This window comes from Microtus ochrogaster, chromosome 6, assembly GCF_000317375.1.
Source record: "Microtus ochrogaster isolate Prairie Vole_2 chromosome 6, MicOch1.0, whole genome shotgun sequence".
Lineage (NCBI taxonomy): Eukaryota > Metazoa > Chordata > Mammalia > Rodentia > Cricetidae > Microtus > Microtus ochrogaster.
This window is the reverse complement of record NC_022013.1, coordinates 21,849,577-21,870,607: the sequence shown is the minus strand read 5'-3', so window position 1 is coordinate 21,870,607 and position 21,031 is coordinate 21,849,577. Positions and strand designations below refer to the sequence as shown.

Below are 21,031 nucleotides of genomic sequence, written 5' to 3'. Positions count from 1 at the left end.
TTTTGATATCCTAAAGAAGCTAAATAAGAAGGTGAACCCAAAGAAAAACATATAGCTATCCTCCTGGGTAGGGGAAGTAGACAAGATTGCCAGGCAGCTTTTTATTATACTGAAGTTTTTTGTTTTGTTTTTCTTGTTTCTTCTGAGCTTTTATCATGAAGGGATGTTGAATTTTGTTAGGGGTGTTTGTTTGATGCTCATGTGACTCTGTCCTTAAATCTACTATGTCATAGTTAATGTTTTGAATGTTGAACTAAACCCCTGAAATAAAAACAAAACTTAGTCATGTGTATGATCTTAATGCATTTTTAAATTCAGTTTGCAACAGTTTTTGTGTCTGTGTTGTGTCTTGCCTGGTTTGGTTATCAAGGTAATGGTAGCTTATAGGAAGTTTAACACAGTGTTCCCTCCCTTCCTGGTAATGGAACAGATTTGAGAGCATTGGTGTTCACTTTTCTTGAAACTCTTCGTAAAATTTGGTGGCAAATTCTTTTGATCCTGACATTTTCCTTGTTGGGAGATGTTGTTACTCCATTCTCAGTTACTGTTACAGATCTGTTTGACCTGTTTGTGTCTTCTTTATTTAACATTAATAGCCCAGGACAGAAATTTGCCCATTTCTTCTAAATTTTCAGAGATATAATTTTTCATACTAACTACTAATGATTCTGTGGATATTGTTGGAATCTATAGTAGCCTCCCTCTTTTCATCTCTTAATTTTATAAATTTGAGACTTCTGTTTATAAATAGAAGACTAATAGTTTGTCATCAGCTAATATTTTGTCAGTCTTGTTTATTTTTACAAAAAAACCCAACTCTTTGATTCTTTGTATTGCTCTTTTAGTGTCCATTTTATTAACTTCTGCTTTTATTTCCATTGTATCTTATTGTCCACTGCTTTGGGGTTTGGTATGTTCTTGTTTTTTTTCTAAGGTCCTAAAGCAATTATTATTAGGTTTGGGTTTTTGTTGTTGTTGTTTTGTACATTTTTTAATATAAGTACTCATAGCTGTAAATTTTCTTCTTAAAACTACCTGAGCTGTATCCCAGATGTTCTGGTAAGTTTTGATTTTATTTTCATTTGATTCCAAGAATTTTAAAATTTCTAATTTCTCATCTTAGAGTATATTTTTACATATACATATTTTAAAATAATTTCTACGATTCTTGTTACTATTGTTTTCTTGTTTAATTCTACTCTGATAGGATAAGACATAATTAATTTTAATCCAGATTTTTTTGTATAAGACTTCCTTTGTGGCTAGAATGTGGCATACTTTAGGGGGGGTACATGAAATGCTGAGGACTTGTGTTCTATAATTTTTAGATAGACTATTCTGTATTTATCTGCTAAATCCAGTTGAGCTATTGTGTAGTTTAGTCCCGAGGCTTCTTTGCTGGATTTTGGTATGGATTTTATTTATTTATAAATGTATTGATTTATTTTACATCCCGACTACAAATTTCCACTCCCTCCTTGCCTCCCAGTTCTTACTCCCCACCCCTCCCTGTCTCTCATTCCACTCCTCCTCTTCCATTTCTATTCAGAAAAGGGCAGGCCCCTCATGGATATTCATGAAGTATGGTATATTAAGTTGCAGTAAGACTAAGCAGGTCCCTTTCTCCTTCTGTTAAGGCCGGGCAAGACAACCCAGTGTGAGGAATAGGGTACCAAAAACTGGCAGAAGAGTTAGAGACAGCCCCTGCTCCCACTGTTAGGAGCTGTCACATATATGCAGAAGGACTAGGTCAGTCCCCTGCAGGCTACCTGGTTGTCAGTTCAGTCTCTGAACCCCTATGAGCCCAGGTTAGTTGATTCTATGGGCTTTCGTGTAAATGTTCTTGACCTCTCTGGCACCTACATGGATGGCCTATTTAAATATGAGAATAGGTTATCAAAATCACACTGTATTATTATTGATTTGGGATATATCTGTTTTTTTCCATTTAGTTTTTTGGGTTTTGTTTGTTTTACTGTTTTGAGTTTTTTTTTTTTAAAGAATTTGATGTAGATTTAGGCAAAATTGAGATACAGAGAGAGAGAGACAGAGACAGAGACAGAGACATGCTTTAGAAAAGGACAGTAATTAAGGTATGGTAGTGTAGGCTTGTAACCCCAGCACATGGGAGGTGAAGACAGGAGGGTTCAAAAGCTTAAAAGATAATTTTTGGCTACAGAGGAAGACTGAGACCAGCCTGAGTCTCAAACAAGCAAATAAATGAATTGGAGTATATAACCAAGATACAGGTATAAACTTCTCAAGAGAAATATATCTGCTCCATTGATTTTCAGTGGTTTTATATTTTAGTGGCTTTGGGTTTTCTAACACTGTGTTTTTTTTTAGATAATTGGACAGAATCTGTAACAAGTTATATCAGATCTATAGTATGTCAGGTTTCTTTTGTAAGACGACTTTTCCCGGGAAAATGTAGCTGTGCCCACTAACTTCTGAGTGAAGCGGCTATTGGTGAAGTTGTTTTATGTGGTGCTTACAAACTCAGAAGATTTCAAACATTATTTTTTAGCCAGTATGGAAGCTTTTGAGATTGACTTATACTGAAGCAGTGTCTTCATAACTGAAACAGCCATTTGTAATTAGAGAGGCAAGTGCAAAGGAGGAGGATTTACTATATAACAACTGGATTTTTAAGAACTCAGATTTCTGTTTCTGGCAAGCTGGACTGAGATAAGGAAAACAATCCTTCAACTAAGATCATTCCATTTCTGCTAATGCCTTTGAGATGGAAAGAATTGCATTCTGATAGGCTCAGACATCAGGTCAGTGTCTTTCTCAGCAGACTTTTAAACAGTCTGTTTTATATTTAAGCCACAAGTATATGACATAAAATAGATGTTCTATAAATATTTGCTGGTTTTTTTTTACGTTCTCTAAATCCAGCTGTCTTTCCCCTTGTCAGAATCCAGTAATTAAACCTAAACCTACTTTGAACCGTAATCAACTATCTCAAGAGGAGAAGTTATTTAGCTCCTGTCTTGGTTGGTGGGCTCTAATCCTATCACTACTGCTTTAAATTTATGAGTTATGACTAGTATTTAAAAAATAGAAAAGAATATGAAATGCAGTAAGGCACTATGCACTACATGTAGGTTTTCATTGTAGACATACTGGATTATAATTTCAGAACTGAATATCCTTGCCTCCTACGCATATTCAGAATGTCAAAGCACTCCCAGTGTCTCTCACATGGCAACTCCAAGCCAACCTTTCTTTAAAATATGTGTGCTGCAATGTAATTACTATTATTGTTAGCATTTTTCACACTAGAGATTCACCACTGAGGCCTTGAGCTGGTAAGCAAGGCTTCTACCACCAAAACATACCCCTAGCACTGTGTTCGTATATTGTATGATCTTGATCTCCCCAGAATATAAGGTCCTAATAGAGCTCGACCTAGAGTTATTGTTGATTCATCAGTGAGTGAATGGAGATTAGCAAGACCATTTTAATACACATTTTGAAGGGAAATTCAGAAGTTGTTTCTCAGCTCTGACCTGCTAAGTCACTACTCTGCGCCCCTGCAGCAATAGCCTCCACTGCACCATTCTTTTGTTGAAAGAACTGGATGGGAGAGGTCAGCCAGGTTCAGTTACCACCATCACTAACATTGCCCCTGATATCTAATAGACCACTCCTAACCTTTCAAAGAATTCTGGGCAAAGTACTGCCCACTCAGGAACTCGGCCTCTTTGAAATAGACTGCCTCTGAAACCTCCACCCTGGATTTGGTGGCATGCCTCCTGTTGCAGAGCTTAATAGAACATTATAACCCTTTCCTCTGTGGTCTGGAAATGTCAATTTAGTTTTAAACTAGATTTTTTTTTTTGAACAGTTGGCCTCTGATGTATCTTTGGGGTGAAGAGAGGATGCTAGCACTGATGGAGATTTGTGCACTTGAAAATTGGATTCTTTTTTGGAAAACTGCTGATACAGTCTCATGTCACCGAATTAAATGACCCTGTTGTTTATACCTGCTGACAGCTTCAGCCTTGGGACCAACTGAAATTAGCTCCTACCACATGGCAGAAAAATGTTTTCGTAAATACACACAAATAAGGAGAGATTTTTGTGCCTAGTAAAAGTTTTGTAGTGTAGATAGGCAAATTATGCTATGCTAGTCTGAATAAGTAGAAAATCAAATAGTTAGTAGGCAGAGTGGGGCTTCCACTCAGGCCAAGAAAGGTTATGATAAGTTTCAAAATAAAAGATCCAGATCTGAGTACACCATCACACTTCCTATTCTATTGTTAATTATGTCACATTTCTATTCTAAATTTAGCTACCTTTCGTCTTTCTTTCTTCTTTCTTTCTTTCTTTCTTTCTTTCTTTCTTTCTTTCTTTCTTTCTTTCTTTCTTTCTTTCTTTCTTTCAGATAACTATGCAAACTTTCAAAAGAAAAACTTTACCCAAAGTTAACCACCCCCAACTTCTGTTTGGTTTCCTGCAATGTTTAGATGACTCATTCTCTTCCAAGAAATTTTAAAGAAAAGAGATCCAGGCCGTGTGTTGGTGCACAAAGACTGCACTGTAAATCCCTTTTCTCCACTGCCTAGAAACTCCTTTGCTTCTTTATAGAGAAGGGAAAGCTCTGCAGCCCTCATTGTCTTGTTCTTGGCTGGATCAGCTTTGTTGTTCCTAGGAACAAATGTGCTCCTTGTCTTTGGGTGGGGCTGCATGTTAGCCTCCCAGCTCCTTTAACCCCCCTGAAGAGGTCTGCACGGAAGCACTTCCTGATGCCTTGCTTTTCCTGAAGGCATACTGCTGAGGCTTCTGAGATAGAGAACAGGTGGCCCTTTTATCATCTGTGAAAGGAGAGACACTGGCCAATTCCTGCCTGTCTTCTGGGTCAGCGTTACTCCTGTTAGGAGCTTTAATTGTATATTTTAACTGAGCTAGCTACCTAACCCAGCCAGACGGGAGCGGTAAATCTGATTGCTTCAGCTGCTTGTTCAAATAAACAAGGATAATAGTTCATTGGTTCTCCCGACTAATCAGAATACAAAAGGAAACATCTGCCTGTCTTAATTGCTATTTTATTGGTTAGACTTTCCCTCCTCTCCCCCTCCCTTCCTCTTCCACTGCTGGACTCCTACTAGTTTAAGTCACAGCTAAGCAACATAGCATAGGATTCAGGTCCAATCTCATTTAACCTTTGCCATTTAGACAAGGATGGGGTGAGAAAGACTGGAAGGCTCTGGCAAGGGGAGCTGCTGGAGCTGGGAGGGTCGGCAGTTGATAGTGATACTCGTGGTCACCTCTGACCTTGACTCTGAGGCAGATGGTGAGTCATTTTCTCCTCTCTTCACCTACTTGTTCCTCTATTCCTCACCGTGGAAGGGGCTGCAGGGTGAAGTTGTAGATGAGAGGCATTCTTTCTTGTCCATTCTTTCTTGTGGCTTTTCCCAGCATTTGAAGACTGCTTTCTTTCCCAGGTTACTGAATGAAAGAATGGAAAATCTAAAACAGGCAAGATATCCCTGAAGCTTTCATTTTTGCTAGCATCTGGGGCCTTGCAGAGAACTTGTGCATTGCCTTTTAGTCTGATCTGAAGCCAGCCTGTTTGTCTCTAATATGAACATACTGTTAGAAATACATTCGAGCCCCCAAGAAAGAGACTGCCATTCCAAATGAAGTCTCTATAAGGCAGAAATTTGATGTTGATCAAGAGTAAACAAGAAAAAGTTTATTTCTGATCAAGCACACAAGGCCAAGAAATATTCTTGATTTTTATTCTAAAGCAAGTGGTGGCTGTCTTTTCCATTGGATAGGGTCCCTCCCACTTCAGTCTTTCACCACTGGCTAGCTTTATAAGAATCAGCACAAAGGAAATAAGAAAGGGCCCAGCCACATAAGATCCAAGAATACAGGGGAGCCTTTGTATGAATCCATTTTACTAGGTGGGTGATTAAAGCCTTTATATAAAAGTCTTACAAGGTGGAGGAGATTTGAACTCGTTGCATGTATTTGACAAAAAAAAGACTAATACTTAATGTTTCTTACAATAAAACATCGTGTAGAACCATAGAATGGTAGAGGTTGGTGTCATAGTAAGCTTCATCTGTCAGTTTGACACAATCCTAGAGTCAGCTGGGAAGAGGAAGCCCCAGTTGAAGAATTATCCCTGTCAGATTGTCTTGTGGCATATCTGTGAGACATTTTTAAATTGCTCATTGACGTAGGAGGGCTTAGCTCACTGTGGGCAGTACCATTTCTAGGCAGGTGGGCCTGGAAGCTAACCAGTAAGCAACTTTCCTCCATGGTCCTCTTCAGTTCCTGCTTTAGCTCCTGCCCTGGCTTCCCTCAATAGTGGACATTGGGCTATAGAAGCCAAATTAACCCTTCCTCCCCCTAAGCTAATTTTGAGCAATGTTTTATCATAGAATCAGAGAAACCAAACTAGGACATTTGGTAAAGGTCTTAATTTTTAATTAATATTTTAGGTTAGCATATGAAGCAATGAGTTTAGTTCTGCCCCCCCTTTGTTTTTTCTGGGTGGCATTGGCTGTCTTAGAACTCACTCTATAGATCAGACTGGCCTCAAATTCACAGAGAGCCACCTGCCTCTGCCTTCTGAGTGCTGAGATTAAAGGCGTGCACCACCACTGCCTGGCTTTTGCTGGCACCTTAATACATATATGTCATTATATTTTGCTCTCACTTGTTTCCCTCCCTCCGAGTTCTTCCTATGTTCCTCTCTCCAGCTCTTTCCCTTTCTTCCTCCAGTTGACACCAACTTCTGCTTTCTTATTACATGTATTCCATTACTCTATTTCCCAGCTCTCTTAAAATCTTTTCCTCCCCTTTCATAATATTCTTTCTAGTTTCATAGCCTGCACAGGCAATTTTAAATCAGGATTCTTTGTGAGAGAACAACTGTGGTATTTACTTTTCTGAGTCTGACTTATTTCACTTCATGTAGTTTCCAGTTACATCCATTTTCTTTCAAAAGTCATGACTTCACTTTTCTTTATGACTACATAAATTTTCTTGTGTATATGCATATTTTATTTCCATATTCATGTGTTGATGGATATCTAGGATAGTTCCATTTTCTGTCTATTATAAATAGTGCAACAATAAGCATGTATATACATGTGTCTCTGGTACGTTTACTTATAGTCCTTCAAGTATATTCCCAAGATTGGTATAGCTGGGCCATTGAGCTCTGTTTTAGTTTTTGAGAACCCAGCATTTGCTGTTACTGTTGTCTTATGACACCATTCTTATTGGAGTGTGATGAAATCTAAAAGCAATTTAATTTGCATTTCTCTGATGGCTAAGAATATTGAATATTTTTTTTTAAATACTTACTGGCCACTTGAATTTCTTCCTTTAGGAAATATCTGTTCAGTTCACTAGCCCATTTATTGGTTAGATGATTTGGGCTTTGGGGTGTGTTTAATAGGCATCTGAGGCATTTGTCTTGGGTTTGAAATGGAATATCACTTATATGGGTGTTTAATTTTTTAAGGTATTTGTGGATTCTACTTGGATGCATACTTGGAAAAGACTTTTCTCCCATTCTGTAGGCTCTCTTTACTCTGGTGGTTGATTCCTTTGCTATACAAAATGCTTTTTAAATTTGATGTAATCCACTTTCTCAGTTGTTTTTTTTTTTTTTTTTTTTTTTTTTATTTTCGAGGCAGGGTTTCTCTGTAGCTTTTGGTTCCTATCCTGGAACTAGCTCTTGTAGACCAGGCTGGCTTTGAACTCACAGAGATCCGCCTGTCTCTGCCTCCCGAGTGCTGGGATTAAAGGTGTGCGCCACCACCGCCTTAAAAACTTTCTCAGTTTTTAAGATTATTTCCTGTGCTAGTGGAGTTCTTTTCAGAAAGTCCTTGCAAATGCTATATCTTAAAATATCTTCCCTGTGCTTTTCTCCAGTTGTTTTTAAGTTCCAGATCTTATAGTAAGAAAGACTTTCATTTTACAGAAGAGAAATTAAGCCCGGAGCAGATAAATTATAGCAAGTGGTGTGGTTTGAATATGAAATGTTCTTCATAGGCTCATGAGTTTGTCTCCCAGATGATGGGAAGATTTGGGAAGGTTATGGAGCCTTTAGGAGTTGGAAGCTTCCTGGAAGAAGTGGGTCATGGGTATCAGACCTTGAAGTTTTATAACCCATCTTCACAGACTGATCATTCTCTGCTTCCTGACTTGCCAGCTTCTCCATTCCTGTTACCATGCCTTCCCCACCAAGATGGAATGTATCCTCTTGAACTATAAGCCACAATAAACCATGCCTTCCTTAAATTGCTTCTTGAGAGGTATTTTGTCAAAACGGTAATATAACAAATATATCAGATGATAGGAAAGCTAAGACTAGCAGCAACTTTTATATTTGCTAATTTTAGGGTCCTTCCAGCTTGTTTTTAAAATTATCAAGTTCAAAACATATAGCTATTCATGATAGAAGTCACACCTGTGTTATATTCCATAATGAATAACTTAATAGGAAAAAGAAGAGCAAAGACCGCCTCAATAGTAAAGTGGTAAAACAGTTTTAAAATGTTCAGGCTTGGGATGGCAAGATAATTCAGTGGATAAAGACACTTGCTAACAAACCCGGCAACCCGAGCTTGATGCCCAGAAACTCCATGTTGGAGATAGCTGACTCATGCAAGACTTCTCTGTCCCCAGTGTGCCCTGCAGTGGGGTGTGGGAACATGTGTATGCACACAGTACACACACCTTGAAAGAAGCAGTATGAATGAAAGGACTCATCCCCTGCCCAGAAAATGAGCTATGGAGAGTGTCATGTAGGGGTTGGAGATCCAGCCCAGCGGTAGAGTCCTGGCCTGGCATTCATGAGACCTCAGGTTCAATTCTCAGTATGAATAAGTAAAAATTTAGAAGTGTGCTTGAGTGTTGTAGTTATCTGAAGGACAGTACCTTGGCAGTACCAATTGTTTTTATTCTCTGCCTTCTTAGGCTTGACTTCTAACATTCAGAATAGAAGACACATTTCTTTCCTGCTTCCTCATTCTTTTGTTCCTACTATTCTGTGTGGTTAGATGCCAACCTACGGTGGGCAGCAGCAAGTATCAGAGAGCTACTGCTGCTCAGAATTAGCCAGTAAGACACTCCTCAACATATATTATAGAGTCAGGTAGTATTAACTAAATGTTGCAAGAAGTCATTGTTGAAGAACTACTGCCTTGGGAATTTGGGAAAGAAATGAAGCAAGTAAGAATTGGATGACCCTTAACATGTGTGCCAGGAAAAACAAATGCACTCAATTTTAGGTGGTTTTTCCTTCTATGGAGAAGGAATGTGCAAGCCAATCCTGTGGATCCTAGCTTGCTGCGGTTTGTGTGCTGTCAGGTTAGAAGTACAGTATCTTCCTGCTTGGAGTTTTCTGTTGAGTTTAAGGTCTTTTGGAGTCCCTGAATATTTAATCCTTTTCTTTGTCTCATCATAGTGTACATCTTAATTTCCTTAGTAATCCAATGGAGTGTTTGCCTGCAAATATCTGAGAAAGCATTGTCTACCTAACCACAGTTGCTAGGTAGGATGTGGCTCTCAGGCCTCCTTTTGGGACCAATTGAAAAGTCAAAGGCTATAACCCATTTTCCCTCTACATGATTACCTTTACTGGGCTATAGAAAGGGCTCGTTTCATTTCATTAAAACTCTTTGAGTAATCTGACCATAATTGGTTATCTGATTTGCTAGGTTAAATAATGGGCTGTAATTGAGTCTGTGTCATTTGCAGAGGCTGTGCTGCTCTTGCCTTTGCTGCACCTCCCATCTCCTTCTGTTTTTCAATTAACCTTCCTTCCTCTTTTCTTTACAGAGTAAAGAAGTTGGCCAGCAGCTCCAAGATGATTTGATGAAGGTCCTGAACGAGCTTTATTCGGTAAATCAGATCGACCGCCTGGCTTTGTGATCATAGAGAGAGGCAGCATTTGAGAGTTTGCAGCCATAATCATGTCAACAACAGAACTCAGTTGAGGCTAAGGACAGTGCACATTCCCTATTGGGGGTGACCCCACCCATATATTTTCCACACTCAATTTTTTTCTAAACCAAATGAGCCAAAAATATTTTTTCCAGTTGTGCAATCTTATTGTGACTTCATCTGGGGCACCACTGAAAGAGAGCAGTGAAGGGCTAGGTTACCAGCACAGCTGTCACCATTACCAACAAGCTAGGAACCCCAAACTTCATGGCAAAGAATGTAGCCTACATTGCACTACTTCTTGTTGGAAAACATGTATAGTCTTAAGTTATGCATCAGATCTTATATTCATTGTGGTTTGAGTTAGAGCAGATTCTGTAAAGGGAAGCACAGATTCCTAACGTCTGCAATGTGAAGTACCGTTTCAGGCCAAGAGAGTGTTGCAAAAACACAGCAGAGAGGTAAGCTATGGACTTGGAAGAAACAGCGAGTCTACTTCAAACTCTCTCAGACTGCAGTCTCATAGGCAGATATATGCTATGTTCCCCAGAAAGGCTGGTGGTTATTTTGTCTCAGTTATGTTTTATTAGTTATATTGAAAACATGCACCCACCAAGAAAGTTCCTGTTGTCATAGAAGGAATGCTTCAGTTGTACAACTTGAAGCTTTTATAGACCCTTTCCAAAGTTTGATTGTCTCAACACTGCGTCTAATTTTCCAGAGTTGCCCTACTCTTTTGGAAGGTGAAAATGATTTTCTGTATTTGCTTCTGCCTCACTCCCTCTTACCCCTTCCTTGCTTCACCCCCTTCCTTCACAGGATGGGCAGGCAGTGGTAACGTGCGTCACAAGCATTTGAGATCAGAGAATTCCACATTCTTGTTCCAGAAGCCTAGGTGTGGCCATTATGTCATGGCAACTGTTGGTAAATAGAGCAGAGTGGTCATAATTTGCCTCCAGTGATGCTCCAATTGTTTTGAATTTCTACTCTGTGACTCTTATACTCTGAAGCCAAATAATAGCTGGTACTTTTTGTACCCCAAGTTTTCATTTCTCTCAAATGAAGTTAATACTTTTTAAAAATAGAAGCATGACATTGTAAGCCATTTTCAAACTGAATGAGTTTCCTGAACCTTATCTTTTCATTGCTTTACTTCTCTTTATTTTTAGAGCATCTCAAAGATACCAAGAAGAGCTGAGACTTGCTTCCCTAGAGAATTCTCTAGGACAAGTGACACGTTATTATAGGACTCCTTTTCCTTTCCCAATACAAGGCTTCTTGGGCCTTTGCTATTTGCTGCTGTTGTTCAGAAGTCAAGCAGCAAACCTCAGACCAGCTCAGACCCAGCATACTACGTTTGCAGTGAGGCAGCGGAGGAAGAACTAACTTAGTTTACCCGGTGTTGTAGATCACTTCATAAGCTTTGATTTAAAAAGCAAGTCATAGTGTATAAATTGTGCTGGAATGAGGAAGAAAACTGTGGAGCTTGCTGGTTTGTCTGATAAAGGACAAGCTGGGAGACCTTACCCCACTCCCTACTTACTTATTTTTAAAAGATGTTTTGTGTGTGCATAAGGGACCGTTCTTGGAAGTTGATTCTCTCCTGCCACCTTGTGGGATATGGGCATCAAACTCAGGTCATTAGGCCTCTACCTAGTCAGTTAAGACTTCTACGATTAGTCTGCAGATCAGTATTGGCTAGTTGCTTTTGTGACCACCATGTGCCTTCAGTTAATACAGAGCATAAGGCCTTCTCATTGGCATTCACATGCAGATTTGGTGAGTGTGCTCACCCCTGCTTTGCCATGAATTGGTATACTTGTCATTTGTCTAAGTCCCAAATAGGACTTAGATATTTACCGCTAAATAAAAAGAGAAAAATAGAAGAGGACACCAAGAAGTTCTAGAGAGGGCCAAACAGTCTGGTACAATGAGTCTTAAGCAGAGTGATCTCCTCTCCCCCACCCCCACAAAATGGAATGTGTTCTGATGTCTGCTGATGTTTTCAGTTGTCACATCTGAAGGGTTGATAGCCTAGTAACATCTAAAAAGTAGGGGTCAAGTATATTGCTAACATCCTACAATGTACAGAACAGTTTACCACAATAATTATCCAGCTCCAAATGTCAATAGAGACTGAGAAACCTGTGCGTGCTGGCTATAGACCACTAACTTAGACCCCTAAGGTTCTCTCTTGTCCAGACTTGTCCAGACTATGAGCTGCATACATGTAGAGGGATACCGCCCATTGCAAAAGTCAGCATGATGATGAGAGTTGATGTGAAGTTTGTGGGTTTTCCATCCTACTCTTGCCCAGAAGCAGCAGCAAACACCATATTCTGATACCTGCATGCCATGTGGCTGTCAGTGATCAAGGAATTCATACTTCCAAAATATCAAACTATAGTTAAGAGTCAAGTGAGTTTGAAGATTCTATACAGGTCACTAGAAAAGTTGCAGGATGGAATTAAGAATTGTTGCTTATGTAGAGTAAGATTAGTTTAGGGCTGATCTGAAAAAAGGCCTGAGATTAGGGTGACTGTCCATCCCTTTTTGCTTGTTAGCCTCGTGCTCATAAGAGAGAGCCAGATGTAGTCAGACAACTATCATTCAGCACTTGAGAAACAGAGGCAGGTGGATCTGTTGAGTTCGAGGTTAACCTGATCTACACAGTGAGTTCCAGGCCAGCCAGAGCTACACAGTTTCCTGGGACATATTTTTAGTGCTGAATTGGTAGTCTTGAGGAAAGCAGGATGTTAGTCACCCTGCATGAGATAGCGGTTTCCTCAAGTAGGAAGTTGATACTACTGCATGCTGGCTTTGGAAAGCTATTTGCTTTACATAAACTTTTTAGGTGTTAGGAAAAGAACAGGGAGAGTTTCTTCCAAGAGTATTTCCCTTATTTGCTCTATGTAAGAAAGCTCTCTGCTTTCACTGATCCTGTCAACAACAGAAATTATTTGTGACTCATGTGTCACTGGAAAAGAGATCCAGGTATTAAGAAACCCTCTTTTTCTCAGTGCTCTTCTTGCAGCTGCCCTAACACCCCTGAATACTCATCTGAGCGGACCAGTTGCTCAAAGGTTGATAATCTAAGTGCTTTCAAACCTTGTTGACCCAAGGGGCAGAGCCCAGGTAGTTCTAAATAAAGATGCCTCTGAACAAGAGATTAAGAACCCCACCAAGTAGCCAGCTGCTCCCCTGCACCTTCCTCTTCTGTTTGAAGGGGCTTTGATTTCCCTGACTTAGCATTTGGTGCCAGGAGGAGTTTTCCCACAGCTGTTCTTCAGAGAGCAGTCCCAGTGATTCTTGTCGTATGTATGCCTGTCCATTATCCTCCTCTCCATCACAATGAGCTGGCTAGCTTGTAAGCCAGGGTAAAATGGTTTTCATTTTCTTTCTGCTGTTGTAGGAATGCCTTTGAAGTCAGAGCTCAGTGTTTCCCAAAGAACTCTGGGATTGTCTGCCTCAACTGTACAGAGAGGCTGTGTCTGGAAAATCCCATGAAGGCCCCACAGGAAAGAGTGTATATGGAGGCAGGGAAGCCATATGGATTGGCTATGAAGAGCCAAGGAAATGCTAACGAGGGGAGGGGGAAGAGAAGAGAAGAGATAGTGGGACCTTCTTTACTCCAGAGGTGTTAGGCTTCTGTACTGTCCCTGAATCCCTGAGTATGTCTCCTTGACTTGGTGCAGCAGCTGGTTGAAGAGCTGCTTTAAATTGAAAGTCAGCACCTGTTCCCTTGAAACACTGTCAGCTAGTAGTCCCCAGATACTGTTTGTCTGTTTGACCCTATCATTAGGCTCTAGGGACACAAAGACAAGAGAGAGTGCTAAATTCAAGGCGTTTCATTTTCATGTTGGGGGAGAGAGGAAGCAGCAAGCAAAATGAGGTAATTCCTTTACATATCTAGAGAGGAGGTCAAGCTCCTTGGAGAAGTACAAGAATTAAATCTTTTTTTTTTTTTTTTGGTTTTTAAGAATTAAATAAGAATTAAATCTTAATTGCCAGTTGCCAAGAACTCTTCAGTTTTTCACCCTATATTCTCCCTAACTCCCTTCACTGACTGAGGACTTAGTTTATGGTGCTGTATCTTTTCCATTCTCGTTCATCTCTCTAGGGCTCTTATTGATAAACTTTTCAGCCCTTTTTTTCTCTCTAATACTGTGTTTCCTGCAAATTGCCTATCTTGATCTTGCTTATCCTAGAAAACATTAGGAACTTGTGTGTGTGTGTGTGTGTGTGTGTGTGTGTGTGTGTGTGTGTGTCTCTGTCGGTGTCTGTGTGTGTGTGTGTGTGTGGGTGGTGGTGGGAGGGGGGTGCTTTAGAGACAGAGTTTCTCTATGTAGCCCTGGCTGTTCAGGAACTCTCTCTGTAGACCAGATTTGAGGCCAGGGATCCACTGCCTCTGCCTACCTAATGCTGAGACTAAAGGCATATGCCATCACACTTGGCTGCCTGCTCGTATTTTAAAGTGAGGCATTTTATATGGCATTTCCCAACTATGGAAGAGAAAGCAAAGAAAAAAGTCATGCTATCTTTGAGAATTCAGTTTCTTAGCTTGGATAATGTTTTATTTTCTTTCAATGAGAGGTTTCTTTACATTCTTTGACGGCAAAAAACAATATAAGCTGTTGTTTTATTCATTGTTATCTAGTACGAGAATTCTTTGAGTGTTCTGATCTCTCATGTCCATTTGCCATGTTTCCTCCTTATCCTGTACTTCATAAAATAAAAATTCACTATTTTAAAAATTACTTTTAACACTGGGCATTGGTGGTGCATGCATTTAATCCCGGCACTTGGAAGGCAGAAGGTGGATTTCTGTGAGTATGAGGCCAGCCTGGTCTGCAAAATGAATTCCAGGACAGCCAGGACTACACAGAGTTTCTCAAAACCACCCACCACCAACACACACAAAAACTAGTGTTATAATGCTTTACTTTAGTGATTAAATTCCTTAATTACATTCAAGTGAAAAAAGGAAAAAGAGCTCCTCATCTGTCCTTCCTCCGCCAGGAAAGCAGATGCCTTTCTTACCTCCTAACAGGAAAAGTCGTGATCTAGTCAGATCCTTCCTAGAAAAGCCTCTTTAATTCCATTGGTTGTTGGTATTCAGAGTATAGGCAGAGTAGAGCTTCCAGGAAATGTCAGTTCGGAGTAAGGTGAATATTTAAATTACTCTGTATCTAAAATGAGACATAATTGAGACTGCATTGCACCTCTTTGTTATTCCTTATTGCATCTCCATGTAATCCTAAGTACATCCACAAGGTCCCATCTTTCCCCAGCCTCAGCACCACTGACATTCTAAAACAGACACTTTATGGACTCTCAATGTATCCTACTAGCAACCTCTAAGTTTCTAAAGTCAAAAATATTTCCAGACATTGCCAGTTGTTCTCTGGGGTCTATGCAGCCCCTGACTGAGGCACTGCTCTCAGTTGAGCAGCTCTCCCTTTGGAATTTCCTCAGCTGTCCTTTGTCTTGCCTCCCAGCTAGTTCAGCTTCATTTCTATGCAGAAGGCTGTCACTTTGTAGGTAAGGTGTGGACTTTGGAGTTAGACAGACCTAGGTTTGAATTCTGACTCTGCCATTTACTAGTTGAAAGAAGACTTTGGGTGCCGTAGGTAATGTCATTGAGACTTACTTCCTTAATCATTAAAAGTAGAAATACCAACATGTCTTTCATAGCATTATCATGAGGATTAAGTCAAGTAGCACACATAAAACTGCTGGCATACAGCGTGCACTAAATGCTAGAGATTATTGTAAATATTGAGTAATGTGTTTCTGTTGTCAGCCAACAAGAGTACACCCTACTCCTAGACTTTCTGTTTCTCCTCTTCAAAGAAACTTCATGGCATCAAAGTTTCAGCACTCAAGAATTTCCAATTGCTTGATTTGTTATCAAGTGTTTTAATTTGGAAGCTGCCTGTGTGGAAACAGAAATTTCATGCAAAGTAGGGTCATCCCCTGTGTGACTAGAAGTAATATATTTGGGAGCACTGAAAATTACCTGAGATTCAATCTTCCTGGCCTTCTTGCTAAAAAATCATATTTAACTCCTGGACAATAGCTCCTTTGGAAAATTTGAAAATTACATCCTCTTTCACCCCCCATTTTTTAAAGGCAAGGTCTCTATGTATGGTCTCGGCTGTCCTGGAGTTTGCTATGTGGACTAGGCTGGCCTTGAACTGACTGAAATCTTTCTGTACTACTTCTGGAGTGCAGGAATTAAAGACATGTGCCACCACACCTGGCCCTATGGCCTTCCTTTTATATTACTTTGTGCTTGTGACCAATCCCAGTTACACTTATATGAAATTTCTTCTTTCCTGCCTCTTACCTGAATTGTGCAGTCTACAGCCTTCACTGGACATTGTCTGGGGTGTAGGATTGTTACATGAATGAAACTAACAGGGTGGGACGTGGGGGGGTCACTTGGTACAAAGCCAAAAATATATTAAGTGCTCAGCAAGTAGCAGTTGCTATTGATGTATTTCTGTGAGAGCAAGTGTGTAATGGAGATAAAGCAGACCATAACTTTTGGAACATTTTCTTCTTCCTTGCTTTATATTTGAAAGTTATAAAAATATAGACTACACCTTTGGTCATGTTGTCTTTTGAGGTGTTCTTATTTTTTGTTTTACTTAGCATTATAAGGTGACTTAGCAATAGAAATTACTGAGCCAATATAAAGGTCATGCTTACAGATAATGATGAATAAAAGTAAAAAATGATAAAATCAACATGAAATTATTGCAATAACATAGTCTATACTTACATGTAGTCCTTAATATACATGTGCTGAACCAGACATTTCTGGGTTTTCCCCATAGAAAAATGTGAATATTGCTTCATATAGGATAGGTCTGGCTGAGTCTATTAGTCTGTAAAATAGAGTTGATGCCATTGGCTTGACCTCTGGGTGGAAAATGTCTTGCAGGTCATGAAAACATATCACATGTACAATGCCGACAGTATCAGTGCTCAAAGCAAACTAAAGGAAGCAGAGAAACAAGAAGAGAAGCAAATTGGTAAATCAGTGAAGCAAGAGGACCGGCAAACTCCACGCTCCCCTGATTCCACTGCCAATGTCCGCATTGAGGAGAAACATGTCCGAAGGAGCTCGGTGAAGAAGATTGAGAAGATGAAGGAGAAGGTATTTGTGCTCTGGCAACTGTAGAGACAGAAAGGGGTGCTCAGAAGGCAAGATTGGTAGTAATTTTCCAGTAGGTATCATGAAGAGCTAAACAAAATAGCTCTGGGTTCCTTTAGTGCCTACTGACCAGAGTCCTTCATTGTCTTGCCATGAGTCCTGGCTATTGGAAAAACCTAAGCATATGAACTCTCAGACTTTACCTTCAAGTATATTGACAGGAATCAGTAGTCACTTTTCTCAGCTCATTTTCCAAATCAGGTGAAATGTCTTATTGCTTTGAGAAACAGGGGAGACTGTGGTGCTTGTGTTTCGGTTTAGATACCAGTGTTCAGGGGGAGAAATGGAAGTACCCTCTCCAGGGTGACAGCAAGGATGGAGAATAGTATGTGAAGATAAACTCAAACCACATTCATCTCATTAGTCAGACTTAGAGTTCAGCTTAAAGCAGATGTACACAGGGAGTAGCAGCAAGTGGAGGCTCTTGATGTGCTGTCCTTCATCTCTCACAGAACGTTTTCTACCTCTTTTTAAAAATTGGTCAGCAAGATGGCTCATCAGGTAAGTGCATTTTTCACTAAGCCTGACAACCCAAGTTCAATCCCAGGAACCCACAGGATAGGAAAGAGATGACTCCTACAAGTTGCCCTCCAATTTCCATAAAAACACAAAGGCCTGTATGCATTTAAACATACACACACACACACACACACACACACACACACACACACACACACACCACTTCACATGAAATAAGTAAACATTTTTAATTTTTTTATTAAAAAAAACACTAAAAGTGAACGTATGTTTTCTTTTCAGCGACAAGCCAAGTACACAGAGAATAAGCTGAAGGCCATTAAAGCCCGGAATGAGTACTTACTGGCTTTGGAGGCAACCAATGCTTCTGTCTTCAAGTACTACATCCATGACCTGTCTGATATTATTGATGTAAGTACTAAAGCTGGGGTGGGAGCATCTGGATGTCTGATGTAAGCGCATCACCTTTAAACAGCGGATCATGCCACCATCTTCAAATTGTTCTCAAAAAGGCTAAACACAGAAAGAGAGAAATAGTGACTGCATTTCTGAAACGAAGCAGGATGCGCTTTACACTGTCTTCATGCCGCACAACATTCGTGAGAGAAAAGCAACCCTCTGTAGCTATTGACTGACACCCAGAGAGTTTAGTGATTTATCCAGAGTTAGTAAAAGGATGGGACACAATTGACACCAAATTCTGATTCCTAAACCCATGTTCATGACTGCTGTGCTCTTCTGTTTATCAAAAACTAGTCTCTTACATCAGACTGTCAGAAGCTTGTGGAAAGCAGCAACAAGAGGAGTTAAAATGCCATGCTTATAGTTACATATCCACTCCTGTTTCCTGGTGTTTTCCCATCTCATTGTCACATCACCCTTACTGTCTTAATCTGTCATCCAGAGAGTTAAGAGACATGCTTGCCCAAGGTTATGGGTTTGCGCTGTGCTGCAGATTAGGGTCGTGTCTAGAAGACATCCAGATGCTACTGATACTCTGCCCTGTTCTCTTTTGAGATGTGCCGCAAAAATGAAAGAGAGAGAGAAGAGGATTAGTTTGCATGTATGTTTTTTTGTAGGCAACCATTTGTCTTTGACCTCCTGGGTTCGTCTTTGCTTTGGTTTCTTACTGCTTCTGCTCAATCTCTGTGTCCTAAACTGTCTCTCACATGCAGACTGCAGTCTGGCCCAATTCCTGGGCAAGCTTTATATGAAACTATATAAGCATACCTTTTCTCATGTCTCCTTCCAACCACCAAAGTGGGTCTAGAGCCAGCTGATTGAGCATCAGCAGTCCAGTCTTAGGACACCAGCAGTATCAGTTCTGAGACCTGCTGTTTGCCTTAGGTTCTTGGCAACAGCAGCTGAGCTTGCAAGATTCTGGTCCAAATTGCACATGACCTTGGTTTCTTCACAAGTACACCTGCTGTGCTTTACATCATGTGGGGAATCTGGGCTCAGATTCACTATTGTATAATTAGTTAACACATCTTAGGCTTGCTGCTCAACTATTCTGGAACTCTGCTCTATTTCCTACTCCTCTACCCCTAGTAAAATAAAGACCTGGACCGTTGAAATCTGCCCTATATCAGGGTTGCTGGGAATGTCTCTAAAATACAGCCTGCTTTCCTTTCAGCAGGGAGTTTTGATCAGCAGGTTTTGGCCTCCTAACGCCTTAGATATCATTGTCTCAGCTGGAAAGTGGAGCCTTGGTCTCTGTTGAGGCTCCTTTGTTCTCTCTGCTTGTTGATGCCAATCTGAACACTGTCCTTCAATGGAGGTCAAAACCCTAAACCAGTCCTTTTATTCTTCTGCTTCACTGTTGGTGGAGACCCATTCTCAGCATGAGGAAGACAGTCACTTTTTGTGCTCACTTTCTGCTATTTACCCCACATTTGGTAAAATAAATAAGATTTAAAAATTAGACCAGACAGGGTATTGTACCCCTTTTACTAGGTTGTCCTCTTTTTTTTGTCTCTAGAGGATATGTGTACCAGTTTCAATAAATTGCTTACTTCAGGAGAAAAGAGGCTTTTGCTGTATGAATTACAACCTTTGTAACAAGTAGGCACTTCATCAAGCATGGGCAGATGTCTTAAAAACCATATAAGAAGCAAACTATTCTGTACTTTTTTCCCTCAAAATAAATAAGTAGCCTGCTGAGAGCCTAACTTTGATAGGATGTGATTTGAAGAACATTGGAAAAGAAAACAGCCTTTGTAGTGTTTATTCGACAGGCATGGGTGTAGGGGTGGTGAACAAGTCCAGGGTGGCAGCATTCCAGGCCGTGAGCAAATTTGTTCTTGTTTGGGTTGTATTTTGACTGTATCTTATTTTATTTTTTGTTTGGTATTTTATTTTTGTAGAACGAAGGTTACTATTTTTGTTCTTTGGGATTTTTTGTTTTTGTTTTGTTTTATAGAGACAGGGTTTCTCTGTGTAGCATTGACTGTCCTGGAACTTGCTTTGTAGACCAGGTTTGCCTTCAACTCACAGAGATCCACCTATCTCTGCCTCCCAAAAAGCCAATACCACTACTATTCTCCATAATCACTTAGTTCATTTATTGGCAAGGTGTGTTCAGCATCAACGTTATAAATAGAATGTAACTGTTTTCACCTAAGACATAGTCACACACTCTAGTTTTCTCAAACCATGATTCTTTAAGGGAGCAATAAAATCATTTTTGTACATTTAACTTATTTTAAATGATTAAACTAGACTAGAGTAGAAAATATCAGATCATATCACAATATTATATGTCTTAAGATCTTTTTTTGAAATTTTTATGTTAGGTGTGTGTGTGTGTGTGTGTGTGTGTGTGCTTATACATGCATGTGTGTATGTGTGTGTGATGCGTTTCTTACTGTGACTGTGAGGTTAAGGTTAAAATGATGGTCACTGTATGTCTCTTTTTAGATAGAAAAGGACAGGAATCAAGACTTACCTTACCTTAAGTAGTAAATGTAGCTTAGCACATAGTTCATTAAAGTGGGAAAAATGGTCTCCTAAGTCAAGATTCGCTTTTTAATTTTATCTTTTTAATGTTCTTTACATGTGTAATTTACATTTAATGATGAACTAAGTTGATTGTTTGGTTTGACTGTTACAGTTTGAAAAGTTTTTGACAAATTTACATATTTTTGTAACCTGTATTTTTTTTTTTTTATCAAGAATAAGTACCATTGAGCCACCCATGGCAGTATACACCTGGAATCTCAGCACTTGGGTGGTGGAAGCATTAAGGTCATTAAGGGTAGTCTAGGCTCTGAGACTATTTCACAACAAGGAGACAGACAATATGAAAGATACATTCTCATTACTTCAAAAGTTTTTCTTTCTTAACTTCAAGGCAACCACTGTTCCAACTCTTTTTTTTTTTTTTTTTTTTTTTTTTTTTTTTTTTTTTTT

General features: G+C 39.7%; 1 protein-coding gene across 5 annotated transcripts in view; it reads left to right on the top strand.

Annotated features, from left to right (window-relative positions):
- Positions 1 to 21,031, top strand: part of Srgap2 (SLIT-ROBO Rho GTPase activating protein 2) — a 225,990-nt gene that overhangs the window by 143,576 nt on the left and 61,383 nt on the right. For all 5 annotated transcript variants that reach the window (XM_013346755.1, XM_005348323.2, XM_026779645.1 and 2 more), the window contains exons 5-7: positions 9,817 to 9,879; positions 16,871 to 17,086; positions 17,903 to 18,031. In XM_013346755.1, coding sequence (XP_013202209.1) covers positions 9,817 to 9,879; positions 16,871 to 17,086; positions 17,903 to 18,031 — 408 coding nt within the window. The remainder of the gene's footprint in view (positions 1 to 9,816; positions 9,880 to 16,870; positions 17,087 to 17,902; positions 18,032 to 21,031) is intronic.